At 41.7% G+C, this 16,459-nt stretch overlaps 1 protein-coding gene across 1 annotated transcript in view; it reads right to left on the bottom strand.

Annotated features, from left to right (window-relative positions):
• FRK (fyn-related Src family tyrosine kinase) overlaps positions 1-13,563 on the bottom strand; it is a 45,999-nt gene extending 32,436 nt beyond the window's left edge. Inside the window, exon 1 of the mRNA XM_010135544.1 lies at positions 13,133-13,563. Coding sequence (XP_010133846.1) covers positions 13,133-13,563 — 431 coding nt within the window. The remainder of the gene's footprint in view (positions 1-13,132) is intronic.
• Between the last annotated feature and the right edge of the window lie 2,896 nt (positions 13,564-16,459).

Here is a 16,459-nt window from a genome sequence, read left to right as displayed (position 1 = left end):
AGGTAAAGCCGGGAAAAATTATACACAACTAAACAAGCTCTTCTGAGAGAAAATATTGGGCTGCCTTAATTATAAGGGTAACGAAGTAATATAATTTCTCCAGAGCTGACATTTCAAGAAATTAAGAAATATCACTGCAAAGATGAAAGCCTTCCAGATATAACACGGTTAAGAAACAGATGTGCTTTACAAATGATGGACAGCAGGCATGAAGGAGATCATGGGAGATGAGCAATGACTGCTTCGATTTTCCCTTTATAGTCTACAGTGAACCTGACGATGGCATTGAAAAAAAAAAAAAAAAAAGCCCAGAAAAATCTGTAGTCAGGCTAAATCATGAAGATGGAAATTTGCAAAACATTCCTTTCATGAGCATTTTCAAAAACACAAGCGTTCCCAGATACAGCGCAAGAATCCACACAGCCAAAGCGATCACTCTAGGGCTTGTGGACTTTCACTGGGCGGGGGCTGGAAAATGTAAGATTGGGTTTCAGGTCCTTTGGAAAGGGCCCTTCACCCTTACGTCTTTCTACAGGCTTGCCTGGGATTGTTTCTAATGCTGCTTTTAATGACAATCTCTCATTGTCATCTGTTATCAGACACCGATGCATGCATGGGACAAGGACAAAATGTAAACAGAATTTCAAGCTAATGGTAAACGTGTGCGTAGAACACTGCAGGAGGGAGAGTGGGAACAGTGCCAAAAAATTCCAAGCAGTGAGGACTGCAGAATTTTATCAAGCAGATGGAGGGGGAGAAGGGAGAAAGTCAGAGCTAAGAGGCAATGACGAAGAGAAAAGAGAGGCAGACAGAACTGAGGACTGCCTTCATTGCCCAAGGGCTCTAACCTGCGACTGCCGGAGCTGCTGCACCTGCCTGGCAAACGCTGCTCTCCAGCTTACCCTGCTCCCACAGGGCATGTCTTTAGCAGCAGTTTCAGCCCTGCATGGGGAAACAATTTCATGGAGTATCTCCTGAACCAATTTCACAGAGTAACTCTCACCGTAAGGATTGCTTACAACAGAGCTTTTTCCTTTGCCTTTCTTAGTTCATTAACCACTCGTGTGGCCTTGCAGAGAGAAAATTTAACAATAATTTTCTTCATATACTTACTGACTAGAGGTGACCACTAAATGTACTGATTTAAACTTTACTCACCAAAGTACTATCCGCAACTAGTTAGACAAAGTCTTCAAGAAAACGTTTAGGTAAAGACAGCCTTCTGTATCTACGTAAGTAAACCAGTTAAAAACAAACTGCAGGAAGTGCCTGGCTTGGAAAATACTCAACAACAAAAATAATGTAAAAGGTACCTGTACAGTGACACAGCTCAGTTCCATTACTGATTTACCACAATCAGAAACTCAGTTTCTCAAACGAAACAAGAAATTCAGGTTTTCAGGGATGATTACACAGGGCAGCACACATAACCTTGCACAACCACAATTAATTCGATTCATACGTCACGATCTGAGTCATGGATATTGCTCGGATCCTCCTCGTCGAGTAACTTATCACAAACTCAAACGAAGACTATCCACATGCATTGTGTGGGGGACCTGGAGCTTCTGAGCCTTTCCACCATGACAGTGGGTGGAACAAGTCTGTTTTTCTTTCCACGGGGATGAACATAGAACACGTGAATAGTTGTGAAATACTAAAGGCTCACTCCTGCACTAGGTGAGCAGCAGAGACCTATCAAAACAACAGAGCAGCATTACTTTATGTTATGTGTGTAGAAGTTGGCTTGTATGTTTGAAAGTGACAGCCTGTCTATAGCAACACACTGGAAGTTCCACTGTATTTTACGTATTTTAAGATCAACGGTTCGATTTTTCTTTAAATAGTCATTACAATGCAAAATAAACAACTTTGGGAAACAGCAGTTCCCATTTGTTCTTGGCTTTTGGATAACACTCTGCTAACATTCTTGTCAACAGATTATAGCTGACTGGTTGGCATTTTTTCCATAAATAATAAATTTATGTTAGACTTGAGAGAGTTTTGTGGTGAGATGGCAAAATATAAGAGGTGATAACAGAAGACACACCGTAGTAAAAAAAAACATAAAAGAAAAAATTGAGTTATCCTTCTCCATCTACTTTCTAAACGAAATATTATAGCTTAACATGCAAAGGCACTGCAATGTAACAACAGCACACGTGAAACACCCACCTACCCTGGCAGACTGACCTTGTGTATACCCGAGACCCAAAAGGAGCCCCAGCTTGCCCTGACAAATCATTGGGGGAGCCCAGGTGAAGAAGCTGCAGATTGTTAGCTCACGAGAAGAGGACAGTAGATGTATCAAAAAGGACTCTAAGCCTCTAACAGTGTTTTGCTCTAAGACATATCCTTGTTTTGTGTTACTTCATTGTTTTTGTTAGAAATAATAAGCCGTGCTCTGAAGGTCCAGCCAGGGCTTTAGGCGCTTTTACAGTAAGTAACTGCGTGGGATTGTTTGGATAAGGCAACGTTCAACAGTGAGTAACTGTGGTAACACTCACCAGAGAGATAGGCATTTCCTCCTACGGTCTAGAAGAATTTTTCTGTCTTGTTGACATAAACACAAAGATTGCCTGGGCATTAGTCTAAAAAAATCCATGGCACATTGTGTATAAACCTTTTCAGTAAGTACTTCAGTAGGGAATAACTGTGCTGTTGTGTGATCCTGCTATAAGGGATTATGCAAAATACTACACTAGTTTTTCAGTGGATGATAAAAGCAGTTGATTGTGTGGCAAACACGTAAATTAACTCACTGAGTCTTCCTCAGGATGGCGAACCATGGCACTCTTGGCTACTCTTGCACTCTCTAGAGACTGGGAAGTGACTGTTTCTCCTGTAGGGATAGTATTACAAGGCCAAGTCTCTGCTATTTCTCCAATTTAAGAAACTAAAGTCAATCCAAGTTTCTTCCCAGTAGCGGTTTTGTACACGGTTAAGGGCTTGATTGCTTTTAAAACTTGTTCTAAAGCAGCTTGCTTTCGGAGTCAGTGAAAGGCTACCTTTGGCTTCGATGGGCATTACTTTGGGATGCTGTGGGTGAAACACAGTCATATAATCACCTCTTTTCAGAACAAACTTAAACTGTGTTTCTCAGACCATATTTCTGCTGTGTAGAGTCTTCCAAATGGCGTTGCAAACTCTTCCATCAGTGCTAGTAGTACCTGAATGCTTCTGTTAACATACACACGAACAAAAGTACTGCCATAACGTACTCCAGAGGTAGCAATAACGGGGCTATTTAAGGGCTTGATTGCTTTTAAAACTTGTTCTAAAGCAGCTTGCTTTCGGAGTCAGTGAAAGGCTACCTTTGGCTTCGATGGGCATTACTTTGGGATGCTGTGGGTGAAACACAGTCATATAATCACCTCTTTTCAGAACAAACTTAAACTGTGTTTCTCAGACCATATTTCTGCTGTGTAGAGTCTTCCAAATGGCGTTGCAAACTCTTCCATCAGTGCTAGTAGTACCTGAATGCTTCTGTTAACATACACACGAACAAAAGTACTGCCATAACCTACTCCAGAGGTAGCAATAACGCGGCTATTCGTAACAACTGAGGAACCAAGTTGAATCCTTGAGGTAGCTTTGATGTTAACATGGTACAGAGAATGCTAATAACATCAATTGATTTAACATTAAGGGAAACTCAAAAGGACAAGAAAATGGTCAATCATACATTCTCCTAAACCATTACAGTTTCCAAAAGTGCTCAATCGATTTTCTTGAGAAAATCATTCCTGAGAAATTATTTTCATTTCTCACAGGGAAACTCACTTCAGAACAGAATACAGGAACTCTCCCAAACACAAAGCCCTCCCTTGCCTACACAGAACACTGGTGGCAGAGCAGATCTCCATCCATTTTTTGCATCCTTACCAGCTGCAAAGTCCAAGTTTGCCTGCTATTTCTTGACAGCCCATGAATTATTGTGACTGACTGGGTTTATTTCTGGTTATAGTCTGTCTTAACATTAACTGGTCAGGTTTGGTCAGGTGTCTCTGTCTCCTTCCCTTCTTTTTATCAGCAAGGTCTACACATAGTACATGTCCAGGGCTAAACTATAGCAGTTGCTCTATCACCCGATGACTCCTCCCCCACCAAAAAGAGGATTGGGAAAAGGAGATAAGATGCGTAGGTCAAAATGAAAAGAGATCTAATGAAGCAGCCAGACTAATACCAGTGCAAATAAAAAGTCTACAAAGTTATACTCAGCCCAGCAAATGTAGAGCAGTCACAATAAATGGGAAGTCAGACCTCAGGAGCAAAATGATAAGCAAGTCCCTCCAGGGATGGGGAGAAGCAGGAGAAGAAGGAGAAGGAGGAACAGGATCAAAAGGAACCCAGGCGGGACCACCTCCCTGTCCTCAGCAAAATTCTCCCTTTATCCTGAGTGTGATGCTTATGGTCTGCGATACATCTGTAAGCCAGCTCAGGTCAGCTGCCCGGGCTGACCCCAAACTGCTCATGGTCTGTAGACCATGGCAGGTCTATGATCCTGTCCCAGCAAAACCAGGATGCTTCCTGAAAAAGAAACATTTTCACACTCCACAGAGTCTTATCAGTGAGGTGCATCTGAGCAGGCTTATTCTTGCCACCACCTCCGTTTTCCCACGTCCCTCAGGTTTATCTCTGCGTGTTCTTGTGTATGGCTCCTTTCAGCACATACCCTCACAGGAGCAGAGACTCCTGCCCTTACAGAGACTTCCACTAACTGGAAAGATCAGTAGCTTCAAAAAGAAGACTGAAGCTTTGTGAGGTCTCACAATTTCTGAAATTCATGGTATATGTTCATTCCCACATGTGAGTCTCGGATTTCTTTAATTTTCTCCTTTTGCAGTGAGGTTTGAAAAGGTGTGCTGCAAAATGCTTTATGCTACAAATACAGGAAAATGTTATTCATTAAACTAGCAATAAATCTGCTATATATAGTGAGAGAAAGCTGAAGGAAAATGTTTACCAATGTTACTGCAGGTAACTTTGTGATGTAAAATATTACAAATTACAGGGCAGTCTGTGCAGAAGTAACGAAAATGTCAATTAGCGCAATCCTTTATGGAACCATCACTTATTATTTAATTCACTGCTTTGTTTTTCTAGTTTTCATTGACTAAGATTAGTGTTCCAGCACAGAAAGAAAGTTATGTATTTGGATTTGGTTTAAGTGATGAAAAAAAGGAATGCATTCATGATCAGTATTTTGTTTGATGTTCTGAAAAGCCATTTCCAGATGAATTCTAGGCAGTATGGAGGATTGAAAACTGCAAAGATGCAGATTTCCATTGTAATTTCTTGCAATTCTTATGGGGTTTTTTTACACAGTTATGAGATGGAAACCTGAACATCAACATTTACAAAAACTCCAACAAATGAGCTTCTTAACTAAAGAAGTTTAATCTCTTATTTGTAAAGATCTAATGCAAAAAGGGTCTTCAAATATGTCTCATACAGTACTATTTAAAAGTCACCGGAAATTCATTTTTTCCTCTTCCATGTAGTAGTAAATACATAATCATATTTTGTCTTTTTAAAAGTATCTTAAATACCACCTAGTAAATTATATTTTCTTTGCTATCCATACTTTGCTGTCATAACTTGAAAAGCATCAAAACATTTTATTACAGAAAAACATCGGAATCCCAGCTAATCATATTTTCCCTATTAATCTGTTTTAAAGATAAAGTGCAGGTAAATTTTGTGTTCTCTGGAAGGCTGCATCAGTATTATACAGTTTACACAAAGCATCTCTGCTATAGCCTCATGTTAGAAGATAACATCTGTAAAATAATAACAGGACACATCCTGGGTTTAGTTTCACATCTTTGGTAGGAAACAAAATGAATTAATGGGTAGATCTGTGAGGGTGAAGTCACTGAGATGTGCAGCCCGGGCTGACCCTAGTGCATTAGGGTAAATGGGGAAGATGGATAGGTGTGCTCCACAAGAGACCGGTCCTTGAATTTCACAGGTGCAGCACTACCAGCTCCTGTAGTGCCTATCTATTTTGAGCGTGGGTCGCTCATGACTAAGCAATCACCAATCCAGACAGAAAAGCCAAACACTTGTTTAGGAATGTAAAGCTTTCTACAGGGATGAGAGAGTTTTTTGTGGGGTTTGGTGGTTTTTTTTTTTCATTTTTGGTATTTGCCCACAGACAGGAGAAAAGAATTGTGCAGTGTCAGCACCTAAACTTTTGCTAAACCACCTTGACAATAGGTCCGTAATTAGACGTGGCAGTGATGTACCCTCTGACATTGCTTACACAACAGTTCCAGGCTCTGGAGAAGTACAAAGGGAACGGATCAAAGAAAGTGGGTGGACCTGTGCACTCTTTATAAAACCCTTTCTGAAACAGAATAATGGTGCTAGAGGGGCCATTGGTTTGACCTCGTAGGGTATCTCTTGTGTTTTTATGACTTTTCAGCCCCCAAGTATTCTATAACCAACATTGCTTTTTACATGTTACAAAATAATTATTCACAGAGACACCTGACCTAGTTTGTTTAAAACCAGCCTAGCTCTAGGACTTCTTAGCCTGGCTGAACTATTTTTCAGTTCTAAACCTGCTCAGCGATCACTCAGCTCTGCACACCTCTGAATTGTGCTGCCCGAAAAGCCATCAAAGACAACTATTGAGGAAGCAGTAACTGTTGTACCATCCCCGGCAAACGTTTTTGCCAACAACATTGCTCAAAACCAACTGATCTAGGCTAGCACGCACAATGCTTATGCCTGTGGAGTCTGGAGAAAAAACATCAAACAGAACTACTGAGTTATTCTGATCAGTGGATGTTTTTCTAAAAGACGCTCTAAAGGCCACCTGGGTTTCGCAGTGCTGTGAGAAAAACTAACTGGCTTTGTTTGCGAGCTTTAAGTATATTATTTCTGGTCTTCAAATGATTCATCGTCAAATCTTCCACAACAGAGTAAGGGAAACTAGTATGTAATGATTTTAATGTCTAAAGCACACAGTAGTTTCAAATAAAGACAAGGCAGTGTCCTGGTTTGAGATAGAACAGAACTAATGCTTTATTTCTCAGAACCTGAGTACACCACTTTACATATTTAGAAAACCACGTCTCCAGAGAAGAGGTGACCTACATTATAGACAAGGTTGCACAAGCTGCTCTTCTACAATGCCATAATTCCTTCGACCTTTCTGAGGTGAGACACACATTTTCTGGACATGTGTGTACACGTGGATGTGTAAATACTGCTGGCACTTGACAAAATCTGACATTTCACACTTCTGTAAGCCATGTCCTTTTGTGTTCAGTGTATTTTTGCATGTTTAAGAAATGAGCTAAAAAACAAAGTTTGAGATGCGCTTGAAGACAGCAGCGGCGTGCTCAACCACAGCTAAAGAAATCACTTGATTAAATTAATGGTCTTTTTGTAGCACTCAACCATTTAAATTCAAGCAAGGCATCCAAAACACACATGGCAGTGCCAGACTTTGGGTATTTCAGATGCCACGAACACAAGGTCAAAAAATACCAAAGGCTTGATCTTCTGGCTTTACGATACACACTTTGTCTCACAGATCTAAGAAGTCTAAAGCATGGTCTAAAAAGGATCAGTCTTACAAAGTTTCTCTATGTTGTTTGTGTGCACACATGCCTGCACACACAAAAGCATAGAAGTATATCGATCGAAAGAAAAGATGGAATTTCAAATGAGTTCACATACAGCCATTTCAATGATTTTCAATAAAAACCTATTTTCGTGATAAAGAAATCTTTTCTACCAAAACTTTACAAGAATAGCTTTTATACTTAATGTCACAGGTTCCAAGAATGTGAGAACAACCTACTACTACTTTGTGCGGTCGTGTTAGCACCAAACAGCTTTCGCTGTTACATTACCGTATAAGCCTTACTGCAGATTCTGGTGGTGTCTTCGGGAGTATGTACTGTAAATGACACGAGAATTAGGGGAGGGGCGGGGAGGAGGGGGGCAAGCACAGAAAGCACAGTGGATTACATTCAGTTTTCTGAGGTGTTCACCAGAATCTAAGGTTTTACTTTGAAAAGAGCCTCTAGACAGTTTGGCTCTAAATACCACTTTGAAAAAATGACCTACATGAACCAAAGAAACCCCGTAAGCCTGGCTTTGCAGCAAGTCTGTAACAGGTCAGACCGGGGAACGCTTTACTGTTCACAGATAGTAATTCAGATTCAGTTAATGTATGAAATAGTTAAAGTTAAGTCAGGTCACAGAAGGTGAAGGAATTATGGAGATCGACAAAAATAGCCTACAAGTCACTTCTGCTTTCAAAGGGTTCTTTAAAATCCTCACTGCGGAATTGACTGGTGAGGTTTCACTGATTAGGTCCGGGGCTCCGTTTCCACCAGCTGGGAAATACCTACATAAGAAATCTCTCTGAAATAAGGAATGTTTCTGAAACTGGCAAAAGTTAAAAGTAATTGCTGTGATCTTCTTTGACCTAATCTACCAGGAATTTGTGCGGATTTACTTCCCTCAGCACTGCAGTCTTGTGTCAATAATGTTGGCATGAACATATGGAATGAGGTTGATTTTACTCAACAAACAGCCAACAGGTCCCTCAGGATGGCAGGCGAGGCCCCCTCTAAGTACGCTCTACCTTTCCTCCAGAAAAAAAAAAAAAGAATTCTAAAGTGAGGGGGGGTTAAAATTTTTTACTTCATTAAAATTAACTGTACAGCTGGGCTATATTTGTTGTCCATAACAATTTGCACTATGTCATTTTCTTGTTTAGTTAAAACAACTGGCAGTAGTAAAATACGGGCAGGTGAATGCGTTACTATGGTTCCTGTTTATAGTGCAGAATAAACGGCACAGAAAGAGCGCACAGACAGGAAGGTCACACTCCTTGCCAAGGAAATTTATATCTTTTCAGATTTTGGTGTTTGTCAAGTTGCTCTTTCTGATCATCCTTTCCTGGATATGCAAGTTAAATCACGTGACTCTATCTGCAATTCCTTTTTTTTTTCTTTCCTTTTCCTAAATGTTAAGTGTCTCAATCCAGACGGAAGATCATTCCAAGGTCATGGGATGTGGCAGATATGACTTCCTTAGAAATGAAAAATCTGCCTGGCTTGTGGTTTTGACGCTACCTGTGGTGCAGAGAGAAGAAAAGCACCAAGTGTTCTTACAGTTCCTAATTTGCCGCTAGCACAGCCTTTTGGTCAGGAAGATAATGTTTTTGTAGGAACAGATTTATTTCCTCATGAAATGAAGGTTCACTGTGCGACTGCCGTTTGCTAGATGAATGCTTCCACTGCCCGGCTGCCCTGTCCCACCTATGCCAGCTAAAGCCAGGAGAACACCCCTGTCTCCAGAGGTCCTCGGCACTATCCCTTCGTCTGACAGGGTGTTGGTAGTATAAGGAGTACTGTAGGGGGTAGAAAAGATCAGCAACAAGAAGATGCTTCACTGGTAAGTCTAAGAAATGAAGTCTGTGCAAACCAGCTTTCGTGGCAGCAGGTTGGTGCATTTCTTGGACGGATTTAACCCTATGCAGCACACGCTCGGACTGCAACGCTGCAGCAGGCAGAACCCGAGCCATGGATTTACCTTTTTCCCCCTTCCCCTATTTGTACAGGCTGTATAAACGTATACATGCTTTCATCTGAACTATTCATATTCAAGCCAAAGGAAGGAAGCAACAGAAACTTTTTTGAAGATACCATGCACAAATAGGCAGCGCTTGACTTTTGGTATGATAGTTCTATAATACAAATATATTAGCAAAATATAATATAAACAAAGTGTCCCTTCAATTTTAGCACATGATGTCTACCAATAAACTTTGGCCTGAGGAAAGCAGTGTGGTAAAGACATCTCATTCTCCCTCAGTTCTGCTTTAACATTCTGATAGCCAAGGACACTCAAAAATTCCCTTCCTTATAGATAGTATTAAATTTTTGTTTTCCCCAGGCTGGAGATATTGCAGATCCCTTCTGCCCTTTCATTCAGTTATTTATCAGTATGACATCAATCATATTGGAAAGAATCAGAGACTTCCAGAAAGAAAAACTTTCTAAATGAGGACAAGGAAGAAAAGTTTTTCACTCTCCTTCTTACTTTACTTCATCCTCTCTCTTTCCAAGGAAAAGTTTCAACAAAGCCCTTTTCCCTGAAAAAATTCACGGGCACTTCATCGAGGAGACAAAATGGGGCTGCTGCAGCACTTGCCAAGAACAAGCAATTACCTGCCATTACCTTCTGCCAGAATGGACCTCACAGATCCAGATGGACCTTCTGATCTCTAGCTGTCTCTATAACAAAGACCATGTAAAATTGTTGATAAAAAAGGCCCAGATGTAATTTGTTAACAATCTGGAAGACTGCTCTGCATGCAGTTTTCAAGCATGTATTGGCTAAACTTACACGGTGACCCTGTCACCTCCAAGTTGTTCCATGAGTCGGAGAGTATTTCATGCCACTCTGTCCCTTTATTTAAGTGAATTTACGGAGTATTCATGCATGCATATGAGTGTATTTTTTTTTTTTAGTTTGTATATAAACATGCTGAAATCATCTGCTAAACAATATGGTCAGTTTGGTTTTCTTCCCGAGCTCCCTAAGAGTCATACCATGAATCAAGCCTGTTTCCCGGAACAGTTTATCCAGTTTGTCTTGATCTAGTAAGATGAAGTTACGGTCCAGAAATAAGCTAGAATTCCTTTTCTCTCGGCAGATGTACAGAAGCTAGCTGGTGTTCGACTAGCTCAAAGGCTGTTAATCAGCTGTGCCAGGAAAATACTGCAAGGCGTAAAAAACACACTGCAAATACATGGTACGCATGCGTTTTGGCAGGTCAACCAGCGACTGTAAGTTTTTCATTCTGTGTCAGTTCTGTGCTGGCGCCATAAAGGACCAGTATAAAGGATGCAAGAACGCAAAAAAACCTTCTCCTATCTCTGCAAATATCTTTATCATGGCCACGAGCAATTGCCCAACACTAAAGGGGAGGGCTAATTAAAGTCAAAGTGAGAAGATGAAAGAAGTCACATTTAAATTTTGGGCAGATAATATGATTAGCTCATTGAATTTTCATTATAGAGTCATTAAAGTAACTTCTTTCACTCTCCTTCTTGTACTTTAGGGAAAACGAGGGGTAGTTCTTTACGCCATCATTGCTGTGGCTCTTATTGTTTAGGGTAACAGAGGTGTGAAATGCAGAGGACAGGGGGAAAGAGAATTCTTGGGGGAAACTGAAGCAAGGAAAATTCCAGTTGGATACATGGAAAGAAAAAATAAAATCCTCATCACAAGGGTGAAAATCTCAAGTCAACATGCTCAACTAAGGAAAGAGGTATAACTTTATTTTGGCCATGTCCGTGTTGGGATGACTGCTCCCAATACCCTTCAGAGGTCCTTTCCACCTGAGTTAGTCTATCGTTGCATGTGTGTGGCCTGAGAGCAGGAAGTCTTGTATAAATATGAAGATCACTAAAGCCAAATGACTTACAAGGAGACACAAGAAAATACAACGTGTTTAGCAAGATTAGTTTTGGTACGAAACTAAAAACTAATTTTGGAGGAATGGCTTGGTCTGAGAGCAGTAAAAGCTCTCTATTTCCTACTCTCCAGTGTCCTAACAATCTGTCAAGAAAAACCTTTTGCCAAAACTTAGTCTTTATTAATAAAGGGACATGAAACGAGCAAAATAAAATAAAATAAATTCTGTAACAAGACAAACCCAAGTTAGGCAACAGTGCGCTTTGGCAAACTTGCCTTCGTGTTTGGTGCTGTATGTGTAGAAAGATAAGAGGGACCTTAAGGGCTGAGACTTTGTTGTGTAACTGAGCAAAACTACTTTCAAAGTATTAACAGCAAGCAGAAATCTTAGGTGACTTGTAATAAAACCTGTTTTTGAAAGAGAGCAAAGGCCAAGCTGAGTGGAATTACAGCCTGCCACCATTTCGTCAGTGGTTCAAAAAACACCTTCCCTGCAGATTAATTTCTGCAGCTGGAAGAATTCTTTTGAACATGACCATTGAAAGGGCTGTCTTCCTGCATACAGAAATAGAAACAGCTGGACAGACTCCAGAAATTAAGTTCTTCAGGTTAGGGAGGAATCTTACAGTTGCTCTAAGGTGCCTCTAGCACAAATCCTACAGCTGACAAAAGACTGGCATATCCTGAGCCAGCCCTTGGCAGAACTGTAGGCAGGAGATGATGTTCCAGGTCCAAATGAGATTTAACTGAAAAGCTGCAACATCATCCCTCTAAAGTCAATATTAATTCTGAGACTAATAATGAATGCCACTTCTGCCGTGTCTTTTCACACCGGTCACTTTTGCCAAAACACACCTCTGGAACTGCAGGCAGATCTCTTTCAGCAAATGCTGCCTCTGACTGCAACACACATAAGTAACCCTGCATCCCAGGCTGACTCAGACCTTACTTATCCTCACAAGGGAGCCAAGTAACTGATTCTGAGTGATTTCTGCTCTCATTCAAAATACCAAATAAGATTGGACATGTTTCAACAGCACAGAAAAACATGGGCTGCATAGTTAAACTGGGAAAGTTTAACAGGTTCAAATCACACGCCACTGCTATACCCACTCTCTAGCCCTTTGCAGTACTTAAATTCAGTTAAGTTTGTCCGGAGAGCAGAGATTTGCCTCCAAAGAAGAAAAAATGTTCCTGTTGGAGACTTCCCGATCATTTGTAAGGAGACATAAAGGTGTAAAGGTACTTCCTGCAACTCCCATTAATAGATAACCTTGCAGCTGGTTAGGCTGCATGTTGTGCAGGGAAGGGGTCATCTCTTTTCACTCTCTGGGAAGCATCTGACACAAACCAACTGTTATAAAAATAAAAATAATGAACCATCACAGTAGTAACCAACCTGATATTCCCAGATGCTTCTTGAACAGGTGATCAGGGTTTATCAGAGAGGGAAATGATTTAAACCAAGCGAAACCCGCAACACTGCCTTTCGTAATTTATTTTCTTGTGACCACGGTGCCTTTTCCTTGCAAATGCCAACTAGTGTTATCACTGGTAGGACCACTGGAGGTTGAGTGTGGTAGGGTACTACTCAGCAAGAGAAAAGGCCGTAACCTGTCCCAAACCCATTTAACCTAACAGAAAAGAGACAGCAGCCTGTGTTACGTGGGTTACTCACGGCTCAGCTTCGATGCTCTGGTCAGCAGCTATGTAGTTGGCAGGGATGTAGCCCTGGAGCTTGTGGCCAGGACGGAATGACCCTGCTGGCAGGAGAAGCCTAGCATACCACCAGCCCTCGTGGGATGCATCCAGCACTTCAAGCTTATCCCCAGCTCGGAAGCTCAAGTCCTCCTCAGTGCGAGCCTCGTAGTCAAAGAGTGCCACAAATCTGCAAATATTCACCAGATGCTGGCCAGGCAGTGGAGGCAGAGGTTTCTCTTTTATCTTACTCTCTCTGTCTTTCTGTCCTGCTTGGGAGTCATGCCTTACCGCAGCAAGGTTGGTGAAGACTTGGCCAACTTTCTCATCCTGCTCACCCTCTCTCCCCGAGAATAAGCATGGGATGTAGGGCTCCAAACAGGTGCAGTGCTTCTGACAAAAGTTTCCCATCCTGTGGCCTCTGCCTTCCTCTGCTTCTGCTTTTCTTTTGTTTTTTCCAGTTGTGATACCCTTAGACCAGTTTTCGCACCATTAACATTTTAGCTTTTTGCAGGATTTCTTCTCCCCTTCTTCCTTCGGCACAAAATGAAACAACTCTTGGCACAGCTGAGAGCTCCTCTCCAAGCTCCTCTGAGAGCTCATTACAGGCGGCTCCTGGACTGAGAGAGAAACCTGAGTATCCAAGTGCTGGAACGCATGGGGAGGGAATTTCTCACTTCCTCTTCAGAACAGGAAAGCAACACAACAGCTGTGCTGGGCTGAGCTCTGGGAACAACAGGGGAGCTTGAAGCTCTTCTCCCACGGCAAAACAATAAAGTCAGGACATCTAAGCAAGGGAGGCTTCTCAGCATTTACTGCTTGGGATGGGTGTTTTCTTAGCTCTGATGGGGTCCTGTCATATGATCCGCGGTGAACGTTGGTAAGGTCTCTCTTGGTAATGATTAACCAAGCTGACCTGCCTGTTCCCGGCAGCCTCCAACGTGGACAGCTTGAATATTTCTGTTTGTTTCCTGGTTTGCTCTGGTTTCGGTACCCAGCAGGAAGCCTTTGCTTGCCTGAGGCCGGCAGACGCCCTCACCTGGAGCGCACCTGTGGCTTCTGCTCTTGCTCACACCCAGGTGCTTTCACCTGCCAAGGGTCCACCCTTCAAAATAGTCCTCTAGCTTTTTTTTTTTTTTTTTCAATTGAGCTGAGTTTGGCACTTCTTACAAGGAAGAATAAATATATGGGGCTTACAGTAATACAGCAATAGATTTGAATTCACTCTTTATTCTGCATTTTAAGGAAACAAAGACACTAGCCAAAAAAATTGCTCTAGGTAGTTGGCTAATTATATCGACCGCATATGAAAATAATGGCTGTCTTCCAGTTACCAGGTAAGCCAAGGAAGCTACACTGACCAGTTTAGAAGCATCCCTGTTTCTAAAGTGCTAAGAACCTGGCATACAGACCAAGCACGCTTGTCTGGATGCTGCTGTGGCAGAGCAGCCTGAAGAACTGACTGCTGCAACCCAGCAGCACAGCCCCAGCTTTCCAACAGCTGGAAATCACCGCAGCCTGGGGGACACTCACTGCTTGGCGCAGGAAGCACAGCAGGTGGCCTGTCTGCAGCGTATGGTGGCATTTCAGAGCGAGGCAGACTCTTACAGATGGGAGGTCAACCAAAACCCACACCTGGACCTATAACTTCCTGGAGGTAAAGAAAACTGGTCCCATCCTTCTAATCACTTTCCCCCCTTTTTTTTCTTTTTATTTTTTATTTTTCCAGGAGTAACTGCTGTTTTCCTAAACCATTTACGTGTCACAGCTCCATTTAGAGTTACCCACTTCTGTTGCTTTATTTTACTAGAAAGAAAACCCAAACAACTTAGAAACAAAAGCCACTTGTTTTCACATGTCTCTCAGTCAGCCCTTTGAGTGAGAAGACCAGTAGCACAGGGAGAAGCCTATGGATGGACTGGGAACTGAGGGATGCCTGAAAGAAATCTCCACTGGAAGTTTATCACTGTCAGGTGCATCTTACTGAAGAGGGATGGAGAACTGCTTACTCACTCCTCCTCTGCAATGCTGCAGAAGAAACTGAATAAAGGAGAAAGTATAATGCAAAATTAGTGATCACTAAACCTCATAACCTGCAGTGAACCCTTTGGACTGATAAAAAAATGGCATGCTGATTTTGCAGATCCCCCAAACCATATTTAGTTTCTGAAGGAACTAGAGAGGATTTTTCCCCACAGCAGTTACTGATCAGTACCAAGATCAATAAAAAGATATCTAAGACAAATTTAGTCAGGTCTGATGGACAATATCCAAAGACCAGGAATGGCCTGTGTTGAAAAAGAAACTATCTTTGTTAGTCTTTTTTAAAGAATTATCTACATTTACTGAAACCAGAATCATTAGAAATCACACCAGATTCAAGGAGATAAATATTCATAACCGTCGCTGGAATGGGGATGAAGCCTACAAATATTTGTGTATGTGAATATCTTATCTCAAATAAACCCAGGCACTGAATTCATCTTCTCTTCCAAGATATGCCCTGGCTTGGCTTTACAAGTCCAGAAAGACTTGCTGGAAGTGGTCGATAACTATAAATTGGATTACTTCCCTCCCAAACATCTCTTCAGGATCAGTTCTACTTATGAAACATGTAGACTTTAACAAATAGCCATGAAATTCATCAGCCGGATTTAAAACTCTCCTCAAGAAGAGACAGGAGTGGTGTTGCTGAGAACTGCTGAGTCGCTTCTGGAGTGCGTAGGGCAGGCCTGTGGCTCCTACGCTGTGGTGGCCACCCTGCAGCAGTGCCTCTGCAGGGCTCTTTGTTCCCCTCGTGGTGCCTTTGTTGAGGATTCTCTGCATTTCTGAAAATAAAGCAGTGCTTTTTCTGGTTTAGAGACTATAGAATTTTATCACAGGCAAGAAAAAAAAATGAACACGTAATAAAAATGTTCTTGCTGGTTTTACTGGAAGCAATAAAATCTGATAAATCCCATAATCCTAATCTTCATGCTCACAGTTTGGAACAAATGAGGATAATCATGTATGTTCAGGGACCTTTAAATATAAACTACTGTCAGAGTCCTCTGCACTGGTGTTACATGCAATTTAACAGGACAATCTTCGCAGTGCCTCTTTCTAAGCTTAATTCAGCTCTTTTGCCTTGCACCCCACTATATTTTGCTCTTGCAACAGGAGGCCGAACAGATCTGTATTGCTCAATGGCCTTCTGTATCTTTACTTTGTCGTGGAGGCTGAGTGTCAAACCAGAAATTGTCCAGATAAACTAGCTACTGGATGTAAAGTGACTGTGAAAGACTTAATCAGATATATTGATGAATTT

Source organism: Buceros rhinoceros, unplaced genomic scaffold, assembly GCF_000710305.1.
Source record: "Buceros rhinoceros silvestris isolate BGI_N320 unplaced genomic scaffold, ASM71030v1 scaffold18144, whole genome shotgun sequence".
Classification (NCBI taxonomy): Eukaryota; Metazoa; Chordata; class Aves; order Bucerotiformes; family Bucerotidae; genus Buceros; species Buceros rhinoceros.
This window is presented reverse-complemented; position numbering and strand designations above follow the sequence as displayed.